The 14,311-nt window shown below is 39.9% G+C and overlaps 3 protein-coding genes across 6 annotated transcripts in view; 1 reads left to right on the top strand and 2 right to left on the bottom strand.

Moving 5' to 3' along the window:
* matn3b (matrilin 3b) overlaps positions 1-1,864 on the bottom strand; it is a gene marked incomplete at both ends in the record, with an annotated part of 4,749 nt that extends 2,885 nt beyond the window's left edge. Inside the window, one exon of the mRNA XM_081351604.1 lies at positions 1,690-1,864. Coding sequence (XP_081207730.1) covers positions 1,690-1,864 — 175 coding nt within the window. The remainder of the gene's footprint in view (positions 1-1,689) is intronic.
* A 401-nt stretch (positions 1,865-2,265) lies between these two features.
* Positions 2,266-5,788, top strand: mtres1 (mitochondrial transcription rescue factor 1). Its single transcript, XM_081350591.1, has 4 exons — positions 2,266-2,355; positions 3,831-4,270; positions 4,582-4,654; positions 4,865-5,788. The coding sequence occupies exons 2-4, from the start codon at positions 3,840-3,842 to the stop codon at positions 5,045-5,047; spliced, it is 687 nt and encodes a 228-aa protein (XP_081206717.1). The 5' UTR covers positions 2,266-2,355; positions 3,831-3,839; the 3' UTR covers positions 5,048-5,788.
* A 3-nt stretch (positions 5,789-5,791) lies between these two features.
* Positions 5,792-10,719, bottom strand: bend3 (BEN domain containing 3). 4 transcript variants are annotated; one of them, XM_081350588.1, is made up of 5 exons: positions 10,385-10,704; positions 9,940-10,180; positions 9,597-9,651; positions 8,762-8,916; positions 5,792-8,609 (listed from the first exon to the last, which is right to left on the bottom strand). In XM_081350588.1, exons 3-5 carry the CDS (start codon positions 9,646-9,648, stop codon positions 6,348-6,350), a joined length of 2,469 nt encoding a protein of 822 aa, XP_081206714.1. In that variant the 5' UTR covers positions 9,649-9,651; positions 9,940-10,180; positions 10,385-10,704; the 3' UTR covers positions 5,792-6,347. The 4 variants fall into 4 exon arrangements, with proteins under 4 accessions (XP_081206714.1, XP_081206713.1, XP_081206712.1 ...); XM_081350587.1 differs by lacking the exon at positions 9,940-10,180 and having other exon boundaries at positions 10,385-10,719; XM_081350586.1 differs by having other exon boundaries at positions 9,597-10,180; positions 10,385-10,668.
* Between the last annotated feature and the right edge of the window lie 3,592 nt (positions 10,720-14,311).

The following is a 14,311-nucleotide window of genomic DNA, read 5'->3' as shown; positions in this document are numbered from 1 at the left end:
AGAGAGAGAGAGAGAGAGAGAGAGAGAGAGAGAGAGAGAGAGAAGAGAGAGAGAGAGAGAGAGAGAGAGAGAGAGAGAGAGAGAGAGAGAGAGAGAGAGAGATGCATTAAAGCTTTATGATATTGATGTGGGTTTTGAAGACACTTTTTGGTTGTTAGTAGCATGAGCAAAGTCAGTGGTCTGTTCAGAAGTTCTCTGTGAATGACTGTAGTTCTATATCCTGTCAACCTGAAGGAGAAACATGCTGTAGCACCAGATCCACTTCTCATATAAAACAAAATATATTTTTTATTTAGGGGACAGAAATAGATAACATTACTAGATTAATGATTTCAGGTAAAAGGTATGACACACGGAAAAAAAGGGGTATTTGTACAACTTTGATATCATATGTGTGGAAATATTATATATATATATATATATATATATATATATATATATATATACAAAACCACTATATAGGCCTATATATATATACATACAAATCATGTGTAATCCAGAACTTAACATTTTGAAAATATGAGAGAGAAAAAAATAAAAAATAAAAAACAAGGAAATGTGGTTTTCCCTTACAAAAAATAAGTATAGCCTATTTCAAGTTTTATTAAGTAGCCCATACTTAAGTAAAGTTCAAGGATATTTTTTAAGCATACTTTATGATGTAAGTATACTAATATTAATGGACTATCATACTTGTAAGTGTACTATTTCAGTACTTGGCCACTTAAAAATATACTTTTAAGTATACTTTAAGTGTAACAGTAGTAAACTTTGAGTACTGCAACTACTACAAGTGAACTTACAGTTTAAATACGTGTAGCACATTTTTTTTAGTTTATGAAAGTACACTGAAGTATACTCTCAGTAAACTACTTTAGTAGTTTTATTATGCAAGGTATTTTATATACCTTTAACTGTAAGTTTGAAGTAAAGTTTAAAGTACATTATCAGTGGACTAAATTCGCATACTCATTAGGAACATATCGGTTTTCTTAATAAATCAATATTATCAAATGTATGTAAAACTATGTGAAAAAAAAGTATTGAATTGGCTACTCAATCAAAAGAGTAAACATAACTACAAGCCAAGTAAGAATACATAATTATACTTTTAAATATATATCTGTCAGTATAAGTCAAGTATACTTAAGTGTAATTTTAAGTAGCCTATATTTCTGAGAAGTGCATAAAAAGTAGACTGAACGTATACTTTCTTATTTTTAGTTTAAAAGAAGTGCACTAATAGCACAACTGAATAAACTTATTTTTTGTAAGGGTTGATATTTCATTTGTTCCTGTAAAATAGTCAATAGAACCACTGCTCATGGTCTTAGAAGTCTAAAGGTCTCTGATCCGTCACTAAGCACTTGCTGAAAAAGAAAACTTTAATAATAGGCCTACTGTAAAATGGAATGTACAGTGTATTATATAATTTCAAGGGACTACAGTAGGTTGTTCCTGAAGACCACTAATGCAAAAAAAAAAAAAAGTTTCTCAAGTAGAATTTCACTCACTATTTTTTTTTAAATATTTTTTAAATAATACTCAGTGCTTATATATTTGAAACATAATTTTAAATCAAGGCTTGAAAATAATTACAAGAATAGATTTCACTTGATTTTTTATATTATTAATAATAATAATTATTATTATATAAAAAATGACAAATAACAGTAATAAAACGATTACCTCCAAAGTTGATGGAGTTGCCGTGTCCAGGCATATTGGGGGATAGGTGAGATATCTGCCGGTGCGGGTACAGCTGGTTCTGGTTCTGGTTCCGTGCATAAGGGCCATACGTGCCCTGCGCCTCCATTAAAAATACAGACAGACAAAAGACAATAATGCAAATAAAGAATGTCATGTTGATGAAGATCGATGCAGAAGTGTCCGTTCTTGTGTGTATTCCACCTCAAGGTGAGAGTTTAGACAGGAGGAGGCGCTCGCATGATGTTTTAAAGTAGCTGGCCCCCAGATGTTCACCGCCAGCCACCAATCCAGAGAAACAAGAGCGTTTGACTGGGCGGGAGTTTAGTCTTCTATGAAATCGAGAATACAGTAGAACGGCATAGATAGTAGGCTACAAATAGTGCACAGAGAATTCTGTAAATTCTGAAGAAAAAATAATAATACTAATGTTTATTAGCTAATGTATAAATAACTTTATGATATCACCCTGTGTGTGTGTGTGTGTGTATTAGACCTGTTATTCTGCATTGTGAATAACAATTCATCCCGACTCTAGATGGCGCTGTAATAAGTGCACTGCTACAGCAGCAACGACTGCTGGTTTGTTTTTACTGTGCTCGTTGGTCGAGATTAGAGAGTCAAGGGGAGATCTCTCAACTCAAATAGGTAAAATTCGTCTTTATGTCGTTGTTTAACACAAATGTGTTGTTTATGCATTTGTTGATGGTGACGTATCCTTAAGTATTGGCCTGAGCAGTGGTGTGGGGAAGAAGCACATTATGAGTTGCTGTCTAATATGCAAATTCTAATTATGCTGTCATGAAAATGACTCAGATTTTTACAAATTGTATCACGCTATTCTGTATAACGTTACTAAATGTAATTTCGGCTCGCACTTCAAATTATTTGTTTATTTATGTACGGACAAATACATGGCATTATATGAAGTTTAGATGATTTGAAAGCCATGCCAATAGTTGTCAGTGCTGTCAGGTGCATGTCTTTCAAAACCATTTACCAAAATTTGGGTGTAGATATAGAAATTCAACTGAGATGTGTATTGCAATTCATGATGTTAAATACAAACTAGAAACTACAAACTACTACGAACTTGTACAAAATAGACACACAACTTATGGATTTTAACTTAAAATATATCAGTATTACTTATGCAAAGTATTTATTGTCTAGGCTATATGTGTGTGTGTGTGTGTTTATATATATATATATATATATATATATATATATATATATATATATATATATATATATAGTGCTATGCATAAGTTTAGACACCCATGCTAAAGTTGACTAAAAAGAGGAATAAAAAATCATATTTTGGAAATTTAACTTAATGCCTTAATTTAAAAAATTAGAAAAAAAATCCAACCTTTAAGGACACCAATTTTCTTTGTGAATGAATAATGTATCATAAATAAATAAATGTTCTTCCTTAAAATACAGGGTGCATAAGTTTGGACACCCCTATGTTAAATTCCCATAGAGGCAGGCAGATTTTTATTTTTAAGTATTTTTTTTTTTTTTTTTTTTTTAGGATACTATGCATCCTGATAAAGTTCCCTTGGCCTTTGGAATTAAAATAGCCCCACATCATCACATAGCCTTCACCATACCTAGAGATTGGCATGGGGTACTTTCCATAAGATCATCTCTCAATGCAAATCAATCTAGGCTATTAGGCTAACTGAAATAAAACCATGCCAATCTCTATATATACATATATATATATATATGTGTGTGTTACCTAGAATTGCACTGTTCTGGATAATTGAGATTCACGATTTTATTGTTGTTGTTGTTATTTCAAACAGAGATCCGGCTTCTCCCACAATTCTGAACAGATAACTCAACAAAATAACATTATTTACTAGAGGTTCTGACAAAATGTTAATTTTTGCAGGCTACTTAAAATGTTTAATTAATCAGAATCAGAATGAGCTTTATTGCCAAGTATGCTTACACATACAATGAATTTGTCTTGGTGACGGAAGCACTGCAACAAGACGTGAATAACAAGAATAAAGTAAAATAAGTGAATAGAAATAAGTATATACAAAATAGACAATATATTTATGTACGTAACAGGTCTGTTGATCTTTTCCCCTTGTGTCTGTGTTCAGTGTGGCAGTATGCAGAGTCTGTCAGTGCAGGCACTGGCTCTGCGGCAGCTGGGCAGACTGAACTCCCTGCAGATGCTCTCACCGTGCCATGGCTCTGGCCTCATCATGTGGTGCCCACAGACTTTACATGCTCGTCAGCTGTGGGGTTCAGCCACTCCCCAGACGCACCGGACAGCCATGTGGCCAAAATCGTGGGATGCTCGGCAAAGCTGGTTGCTCCATCAAACACGGCTCAAGAGCACGAGAAAGAAAGGGAAGCAGAAAGTAGTGCAGGAGGAGGAGGAGGACATGGAGGAGCAGGAGGGTGCAGAGGCTAGTGATTATGAGGACGAGCTTCAAGATGACCCAGGCCTGCCAAAAGACTACAAAGACCATGAAAAAACTGTCCCGTCTCTACGTTTCGATCTGCTTTTGAAGGCTGGATTGGACATTGCACGACAGTAAGTCAGAAATACCGCTCATCATGTTCTGAGATTAATTCTGTCTCAGTTGCAAAGTAGTGTTTTCAGTTCCAGTTGCAGCTGTGATGATGTAGTTTAATCTATATTTAGCTCTAATAACTTCAGAACAGATCAGCCGTCTGTTATTAGGACAACGCCTTGTTTTACCTCATAGAACCCCTTCAGAGAATGGATGAGTTGTGTATACATTCTTTGTTCATATTGCTCTCTTTTATTTTTTTCTGTACTTTTAGTGTGTGGTGTTTTGGCCAATGGTAGTGACTAACATACACCATGTATCTCTTTTACAGTGGAGTGGAGGATGCTTTTTATAGCCTCAAATTGAGACTGAATGGTCAAAAGCTCTCAAAAAAGAGCAAAATGGTGAGTCAGCGCCCTCTAGTGGTATAATCAGAAGAACTTTCCTTATGAATATGAAACTCTAGCTTTAATTATGGATGCAATAAAGAAACTTACCCTGCTTGTGGTAGGCTTCCCGTTACTGGCTTGACTAAATTTATCGGAGTAGTGATTAGTATACGCAGAAATGGCACCTTATTAATATAACATTCTATGTTCTGCTGCCTCCTACAGGTTAAAGTGGGGGATACACTGGATCTGATTCTAAATGAGGACAAGGAAATGGACACAGTCTTGCTGAAAAGAGTGATCTTAAAAAAGGTGGTTGGAGAGACAAAAGATGCAGAAAAGCAGAGAGTCGTTCTTAGAAGCTGGAAACACCTACAACTTCCCAGAAAGGATGTGTACAAGCAGTAAAGACCAATTCTATGATGTTTAATAGGTGAAAGGTTAGAAACTGGGACAAAAGTGGTATTTCCTATTCCACTCTCCAGCCGTTTAATTCTTAAACTGCAGATTGCGAATTCAATGAGGTGTTTTCTCTGCACAACAAAAACTGACGGACTTTCTCACATCTGTTCACTTGACAGTTCTCATAACTTTCATACTACTTGAAGATGGATTTAATGAACTTTACAGGTCACAAATGGAACACAAATACATCCAATTATTTAGAGGTGGTTTAGGTTATATGCATTTTTTTATTATTATTATTTAGTATTTACTAGATTCGCAAAAATACCATTGTGAGATACAGTAGATCAGACTGTAGTGTTTGTGATATCAAATGTTTTCAGGATTTCTGATCCCGTTTATAGCTTATTCAGCTTATACTATTGTCTTTATGACATTGGTAGATTTTCAGTGTGCAGTTTTTTCAGGAAAGGTACAGAGTGCCTCTGCATTCAACGGCAATAACCGAGCCAGACTTAAAAAAATGTTTTGCACCACGCAAATGATTCAAAAGTGAGTCCAAACCCAAACAAATATAGGTTCCAAAACTGTATTTCTTTATTTATTTTTTTCTTCTTTATAATGCAAAGAAAACAAATTTGAACATCAAAAATGCAAATTATCTGTCCTACCTTAGGTTTTGTATGGTTTCCTCTGAACCCTCACTTGTGGATATGAATTATAATAAAAAGGATCATGAAACCCATCTCAGCTAGGAAGTGAATTTTTATTTAAAAATATATAACATATGACCTGGTGCTATAGTTTAGTACAGATGAGTAAGTTTGACTTCTTGTAAGGCAAGACATACTTCAATATGTTGATAATTAGAAAAAGCCAGTGCTGCAACATTGCTACAACTTAAAACAATATATATACTGTATCTTCTTTATATATATATGCATCTTCTCTACCCTCACCCCAAACTAAAGTGACCTATTATTTTTAAAGTACTAAATGTTTACATTTAAGTTGATTTAAGGCTAACTTTAGCTTATCTATTAATCATTAGAATAACATCAATAATATTTTGGCATATAAATAGTAACACTAATATCTGTCAAGTGATAGTGGCTTCAATCACAAACTTTTCTGTCACCTACTATCCCATCCTGTTTAAAGGCCATGGACATGAACTCGACCAGCCGAACTGGACCTTAAACAAGGACAAGTTTCAATATGCTTCAGCTTATGGACTTGTGCAAATAACAGGTATGTTGTGTAAAATATAGGAAAACAGGTCTGCACTTTGCAGGAACATTGATTAAGAATAAGTCACAGTGTTGTTTGATCTCTTTGCCTTCTTTAGAATGTCACATTTCTTGCGATTGGGGCGCCTGCAGCGCTCGTCAATGCTTGGCACGCATTCATAGTGCCACACCTCCTCCATTTTGTCAACAGGGTAGACGGCCTCCACGTAATGACGAATAAGTCGGAGGCGCACAGGGTCCAGCTGTTTCTTGTTGCAGGCCCCAGAGTGGTTGTACTGCAGCCGTAAATTGTCCTGCGTGAAAAGCTCTGGGAAAAGACGAACGAGAAGGCGGGCAGCAAAATTTCCCACAGACAGACTTTGTTGGACAATCTCCCTCACTTCAGCATCCGTAAGCAGGTAGTCAGAAGGCACTGGGAAGTCTGGGGTAGACACCGAGAGGTCCTCCAGAGGAATCTTGCAGAAATCTTTGCTGCTTTTCTCCAGGGGTGAAGACAGGACTTCAGAGTCCTCTTTCACACGATCTGAAGTGAGAACATTGATTTGGCCAGCAGTTAGCAGAGAGTCTTTTGGGTCGGGCTCTTGGTCAGGCGAACAGGCCTTCCGTTGTTGCTGGTATGAACGTCGTTGGTCAGTATCCCGTCGCCTGCAACGCTCATCAAGTTTGCCGACAAACTCAAGAGTCCACACACGGTCGTTCTTAGCTTGTGGGTAGAGTAGCTGGACGTAATGTCGGAGCAGATTGATTCGTACAGGATCCAGCTGCTTCTTTCCTAGAGATCCGCTGCAGTTGTAGTATTTTCGCGCATTCTCGAAAGTGAAGAGCTCAGGGAACATGAGAACCAGGAGACGAGATGCAAAGTTCCCAATTGATAAACTGCATTCGTAGTTGCATTTTAGCTGTTCCTTAGTAAGTAAATACTCCTGTGGAACATCAAAGTCTGGAGGAGGGATCTGTAGTTTATCGAAATCCACAGGCTCGAGCCATGATTTTTTAGACCTGCGATTTGGTTTCTCATAATCACACAGGTCACCGATCTTAACAATGGAGATGTTATCGGGGAGACGGTTGGTATCATACATCTCTCGGGTGTCACGACCCCTGCCATTTACTGAAGAGTTCTCCAGTGCTTCCTCCATTCGTTGTACACACAACTGCAGCCAGGTTTCCTCTGGGATATCAGGGAAATTGGCCTCCATGTATTTTCGTATAATTTCCAGTCTGTCCGAGTCAATGATCAACTGTCCAATGCTGTTGTGGCCCTCTGGCAACTTGCCCTCCTCAAACACCTCTGGGAAGAGTCTGTTCAACAAAAAAACGACAAGCTCCTCTGGGGAAGTCAAGTCTTCAGAGTCGTCACCAGCAGCTTCATGAGGGTCGAACGCTATATCTGAGCTGGCATTATTAGGATGAACATCATTGTTCTCTCCAGAGTTGAGGGAAAGACTCTCGTCCTGGGCATCTTCACTGATAAAATGGAAAGTGTGATTCGGTTCCATGTCAAACCCGACAACCATCGGAGCCTGTTTGTCGCACATCTGACCACTCTCCATGTCCTTCTGAGCCCAGAAACGATTCAAGAAATCATTGATCTGCAGCAAGCACTCCGTCTGCCACACATTTTCATTTTTTACCAGCGGGTAGCAGACTTCCACATAGTTCCGTATTAACTGAAGGTGCAATGAATCTAATGTCCGTTTAGTTGTAATGCTGCATGTGCTGCAGCTGTGCATGCATTCCTTTGCTGTGAAAAGTTCTGGGAACAGTTGAACGAGGAGTCTGCAGCCAAGCTCGCCCGCAGTGGACGTTTGCTCCATCAGCTGGGTGAGCTCATCACTAGTCAACTGGTATTCAGGAGGAGGTTGAAATTCCATGACCATCTCAGAGGGCTTCATCTGCTTTTTAATGCGCGTCACTTCCAACGAGAGCAAGTCCACCTTACTGTGCAGCTGGGTCATACTGGAATTCAGTGTGTTGAGGAGAAAGAACATCTTCTCGATGAGCGGGTAGAGGTGAGAATCCAAGGCAGCAGGAGAACCCGTGACCCCCACAGTAGGGGAGGCCTTAAACATGTGATGCTTTCTAGAATTGCCTAGTTTTTGGAACTGGACACCATTATGGCTTGCTCTGACTTCATTGTGAGCTCCGTGCTGGTCCAGATTGGATGCAGCTTTACGCTCAGAAATGCGATGCGTGATGCTGTAGAGTGGTTTCCTGTATGAAGAGATGGAAATCTGCTCCTGGGGAGATAATCTGTGGCCGTGCGAGCATGACCTGCTTCCATCATCTGAACTGCCGTCAGGATGTTCTCCTGCCTGGAAAGTAAGTGGGAAATTTTGCTGTTAATAGTTTGCACCAAAAGAAATATCAGACCAGACAACTCTTGACAAATTCTATCCCAAATACAATGTTTAATCTGTAGAAGAACTGAAGTTGTGATTGTAACACATGTTCCTTTTCATCTTACCTGTGTTGTCACCTTGACCCTCTTCCCGCTAGTGGACCGTTCCACCTCAGGGCCTGCGTGTGTTGCTAAACGTTTTGTAATGCGCTTAATGAAGCTCTCCATCTTTCCCTCAGAGTTTCCAATAATGTCCTCTGCATCTTTCTCGACTTTAACTTCTGAAGAAAAACCCAAGTGTTCATAACTATTCAAGAATGCTGAGAAATGCTGATATACATTATCTCACACAATTCTGCACAACTTTAATGAGGTTACAGGATACTTGTTTACAGAAAACTTGACTTGTTTGCACCTGGTTTTAAGATCTGTCTCAAGTGATTGATCACAACTGAACTGAGACATTTACAGCTGGTAGTAACATGCATCTTCATTTAAATGTTATCTTTTATCAGGCTCTTGAATGTACCAAAAAATTACGATATGCACGGATACATTTATAGTAAACACTACAAATATTACAAAATTTGTCAATTTTGACTTCATGGTGACTTTAAAATCGCAAGTTTTAAGGCAGTGGTTGATTTTACAGGTGAGCATTTACACTACAAATGCAATGTCATTCCTTTATGACTCCATCTGATAAATGTTTTTGATTATACCTGTATTTAGTACTGCCTACTTGATTTCTGTAAATCCATGCAATCACCAGTGATCCTAATACCAAGTTAACTTTCAATGCAACATCTCTATTTGATGCTAAGGTAAGTCAGTACATTTCACTGGATCATTTGATTTGTTTATTGTGGTGTAATGCATTTTAGTACACAGAGAAAACTGTAGGCCTATTGTTCAGTGAAAGTTCTCAAGGGGCATTTAGTGTGAAACGTTATTTACATACTTTTATCAGGCACTTGTCCGTCTGCATTAACCATGCACACAGAGGAGCTCATATCCTGGGAAGAGACACACAAGACCCATGACTGATTACTGATATTATCTGATAATCACACATCTAATACATTTCTTTTGCACTTTTCCTTTACACTTGTCAGTCGTAGCAGCTGTCCGGGGAATGGAAGTTTAGGAATATCTCACTAACATATATTTCTGTATAATGGTTTGTTTTAAAAAGAGGAAGCATTTGGCTTGCTGAAAGACACTGAAGTCAGCATAACACACGACTGAGTGATGACAAATGTCATGGCAAGCGTGAGAAAATTATGATGCGTGTAAAACTTTACATTCCCTGAGTGAATTTTCTCCACGGTGAAGTTCTGTGAGATTGTTTTCCTATTTGTTTTTCATGTCTTGCACCGTGAAGTCTCGCCAGAGCACCGGAGAGGCGCTGCTTCACCGTACCAACCCCCGTCCACCGGCTCCACTTCCTCATTCTTCCAGTGGAAACCCCACGGATCGGTACAACCGGGGAGACAGGCGGACAAGTGGACTCCCTGCTGCGGTCCTTCTGTGGACTGCATATGCCTTAAGGAAATAATGTACACTTTATGTTTTTTTTTTGCAGTAATACGGAGACCTGCCCTTCTCTCTCGTGTTTCCCCTCCCTCCCCCGTGCGCAACTCTCCCTCTTGCGTGACGCGGCAAGAAAAACATCCACCGATGAGTTTTCGCTCCGTCTCCCGCAACACGGCGCGCTTAAACTACCTGCGCGGCTGAAATCAAACTCACCTTTGCGACGCCGGGCAGCCGTGGGCAGTGGGTTAGGAGGCATCAGCCATGGTTGCGTCTTTAAATCCAGTGGATTTGTCCACGGGTAACTGTTGTCCGTGTTTCTCTCCGCTGCTTTTTTTTTTCTTCTTTCTCTAGTCAGTGCCCTCTCGCGTGACGTGACTGTACTGTGTCATTTCCGCACAGCTGTGGGTTCGCTGTGGGTTTTTTGCCAGCCCACCCCACGTGAATCCTTGAGCTGCGGCGCCGTGGCCATGAATTGAGCGAAGTGCGCACTGTGGCGTGGGACTTCTCGTGACTCTCAGTCATTTCAGTAGGCCCCACGAGTCTCGCGCGTCCACGAGTCATAGACGCGCGTGACAGCACAAATATACATCATATATAGTTTGTTGTTTTAGATAACTTTTAATAACTATTGTTTATTTATTTTTAATAAGCTTATTTTGCACTACACCGCGTATGACTTCAGAAGTAATAATGCATGTGAATATAAGATAGATCTCTCTATTACGCAAAATACTGCTTTTATTTTGTGCAAATAGTGTAAATAGTGCATTCTGTTGTTTTATGCTAAAACATTGATTTAAAGGTGGTGCGGTTAAATAAATGACGTTCTGCAATTTCTGAGTATTGAGATTGGAAATGTAAGCAACACCAAGAAAACCAAACGATAGGCTACCACGAATTGTTTGGGTGTACTTTGTCCTCACAGAAGGTTTTACATTTAATATCTGAATAGTAATTTACTAAGGAAATATTTGAAGAAGCAGATCTTCATAGAGTAGTAGTCTATGAAGACTCGACTCACAGGTATTACGTTTTTTCTTTATGAAACCAAATGTTGCCCAAAAATAAATGTAAACATATCTGGAACATTCAGGAAATTTTCTTTTGAGTTTGAAAGGACTAAAATATGATGTAGCCTATTTAGACGCATTCTGAATAAACTTGTAACCCGAAATAAGGTTAGCTCGTATTTTATTTTAATCAGCAACATAAATAGGTTATGTGAATGTTTCAGTCTTGTCCATGATACAACTAGCGAAATATATTAATGAATTGTCCCAGACTCAGCGCTTTATGTTGCAGTTTACTGCCAGTTTAACAAGGGACTGCCGTCTAGTGGATATGACAAGTAATGCATGGCAAATTTGCTTTGTATTGTAACCATAGATTGCAACATGTTTTGATGTCAAGTAAATATATATATATATATATATATATATATATATATATATATATATATATATATATATATATATATATATATATATATATATTAAAGTATGGATTTAACATCCATAAATAGCTTATATTATATAATTTAAGCATTTATTTAATTATTATTTTATATATTCCTACAAGCAAAACAATCATGCCAAAAAATATAGCCTATACTTGAAATTGGAAAAAAGAAAAGAAAGAATTAATGTCCATTTAAGCATCCAGAAGGTCTAATTAAACTTTATACAGCATATACATATGTGAGCTATTTATGGATGTTGTAGGTTACATTGACTGTTACAAACCCAAACCACAAAACAACATGTATGCTACAGCATTTCGCACTAGCAAAGGTGAAATAAGTCCACTGCTGTCCTCGTGCGCGCACGCAAAGGCACACTCCGAGACTGTTCTCAGACACTCATCAGTTTGCACCCGATGTGGCCAATGTCCCGTAACGCGCATTAGTAATGTCTGCATTAGTGATGTCTGCATTAAGTCACGGTCACGGAGCCGTGGCTCTTTGAGATGTGGGTGTGATGAGACGCCGGTCATTATTCAGGTAATGTGGGCTGTTTGATCCATCATGCGCTCATGCGATGACGCTCGCGCCTCTGTTCTACGGGACGCTCGCGCAGTGAACGAGAGTTTTGCGCTGCTCGTTAAAGACTCATTTTAGCATGCGCTCATCTATTTTTTTTTTTTTTTTTTATCTTATGAGAAAGAATCACATCCGTCAAATTGAGAAAGAATATTTTATTGCTTTAGTGCCAAAATAAAGAAGAGTACTACAATAAGAAGTTAAGAACACATTTCAAAACTGCAGTAGGCTAGCCTACTTCAAAGACTCTTAAATGCATTCTATCCTCAAAAACTACATTATGTTTTTTAAAATAATAAGCTGTTGGATAAACAAGAGGAAAATAAAATCAAACTAAGAGACAAGAGTTAACTGCTGTTCAGTTCATTGTTTTTATAGGCTATTAAAAATGCATGCAAATGACTTTAATAGCCTACATTTAAATAGGCTGTGGAATGTTTTTTTTTATTATTGTTGTTGTTTTCTTTTGTTATTTCATATTTTTAAAGTCTGTTTTTCCTTAATGTCAGCCAACTAACAGAACACACAATAACGGTTTTTGAATGCAACAGGAACAGGAAATGCTCCGGTAACTAACGTAACCTCGATTCCTTGTGATAATGGGAACGAGCATTGCGTGAAACACTCTTTGGGGAAACACTGTTTTCTCAGTATACTGAAGCCTGATTTGAAACCTATGGCATTTCAGCCTGCCTTAACGGGCAGAGCCGACTGCCTAAGTTGGCGAAGAATGGCATAATGTCAGAATCTTTGACTGCGGCAGCGCAGACTCGTGTGTAGCTGTATAGCACGGCAGGGTACGCAATGCTCGTTCCCATCATCTCAGGGAACAGAGGTTAAGTTAGTAACCAGAGCGTTCGCTTTCGAAACAGGGGAACAATATACCATATAGAACACCCAGAGCGCCTGCATGTCGCCCACATGTGTGACGGACGCTAAAGCTAGCAGCTGTCTTCAGCAACAGGGGCCGCAATCTGGCCGCTTGGAGCAGCTCGAATGGAGGGCCTCAGTGGGCCCTAAGGATAGTGGACAGGTCCCAGATCAGAACAGTACAAGGGCGAGGCGGGTTATGTCTCCTGGCTCCTCTCAAGAATTTGAAGACAATGTCGTTCCTTCCTACAGACTGGCCGGCCACGAGGGCGTCACATATACCTTGAGCATGGAAGGGATACACCCCCTATCCAGCAGCTCTTGTAAGAAGGACAGAATGGCTGACACATTGAAAACTGATGGGTCTTAGTTCCGGACTACACACCAGTCGGAGAAGACAAACCCTTAAAAAGGTATAGAGGCGTCTTGTAAATGACGCTTTGGCCTCCGCTATCGTGCTGGCGACCCTCACAGGGAGCTGCGGAGGTTCCCGTCGAGGGACCACAGATGTAGGCTCCACGACTCGGGTTGGGGATGCCAAAGGGACCCTCTCACCTGAGAGAGAAGGTCTTTCCTCAACAGAATCGTCCATGATCAGCTCAGGGAACACGACTGGTTTCGCCAGAGTGGAGCCACCAAGAGAACTGAGCATCTGGTCTCCCTGATTCACCTGATGACCTGAGGGAGCAGAGCGATCAGGGGAAAGGCGTACAGGCGAGCTTTGGGCCAATCCTGGGCCAGTGCATCCTGTTCCCTTGAGAAAAAATTGGCCAATGAGAGTTGTCTTCTGAGGCGAAGAGGTCTACCTCTGCCCTCCTGAAGATCTCCCAGATCATCTGAACTGATTGGGGGTGGAGCCCCCATTCCCCTGGAGACACCTCACCCCGGGACAGCATGTCAGCCCCTTGGTTCAATCTTCCCGGCACGTGCACTGCCCTCAAGGAGCCCAGGTTGCACTGTGCCCATAGGAGGAGGCGTTTCGCTATCCTGTAAAGAGACCACGACCTTAGGCCGCCTTGGCAATTTATGAAGGCTACCACCTTCATGTTGTCCGAACAGACCAGGATGTGGTGCCCCTGCAGGACTGGCAGGTTATGAGAGCCAGAAAAAACGCCATTATTTCGAGGCCATTGATATGCAGGCGCTGCTCCAGGCTGGATCAGGAGCCGAACACCGGTCTGCCCTCGAACAGAGCTCCCCAACCCGGGTTGCGGGCATCTGTCGTGACAACC

The sequence above is a fragment of the Scardinius erythrophthalmus genome (genome assembly GCF_964197995.2).
Source record: "Scardinius erythrophthalmus genome assembly, chromosome: 21".
In the NCBI taxonomy this organism is placed as follows: Eukaryota; Metazoa; Chordata; class Actinopteri; order Cypriniformes; family Leuciscidae; genus Scardinius; species Scardinius erythrophthalmus.
This window is presented reverse-complemented; position numbering and strand designations above follow the sequence as displayed.

Excerpts from the sequence above, each read along its gene's own strand:
- mtres1 (XM_081350591.1), top strand. The coding sequence starts at position 3,840 with ATGCAGAGTCTGTCAGTGCAGGCACTGGCTCTGCGGCAGCTGGGCAGA. Across the intron at positions 4,271-4,581 it reads GGATTGGACATTGCACGACA|TGGAGTGGAGGATGCTTTTT; the intron begins GTAAGTCAGAAA and ends TCTCTTTTACAG. Across the intron at positions 4,655-4,864 it reads TCTCAAAAAAGAGCAAAATG|GTTAAAGTGGGGGATACACT; the intron begins GTGAGTCAGCGC and ends TGCCTCCTACAG.
- bend3 (XM_081350587.1), bottom strand. The coding sequence starts at position 9,648 with ATGAGCTCCTCTGTGTGCATGGTTAATGCAGACGGACAAGTGCCTGAT. Across the intron at positions 8,917-9,596 it reads CGGACAAGTGCCTGATAAAA|AAGTTAAAGTCGAGAAAGAT; the intron begins GTATGTAAATAA and ends GTTTTTCTTCAG. Across the intron at positions 8,610-8,761 it reads GGGTCAAGGTGACAACACAG|GCAGGAGAACATCCTGACGG; the intron begins GTAAGATGAAAA and ends CTTACTTTCCAG.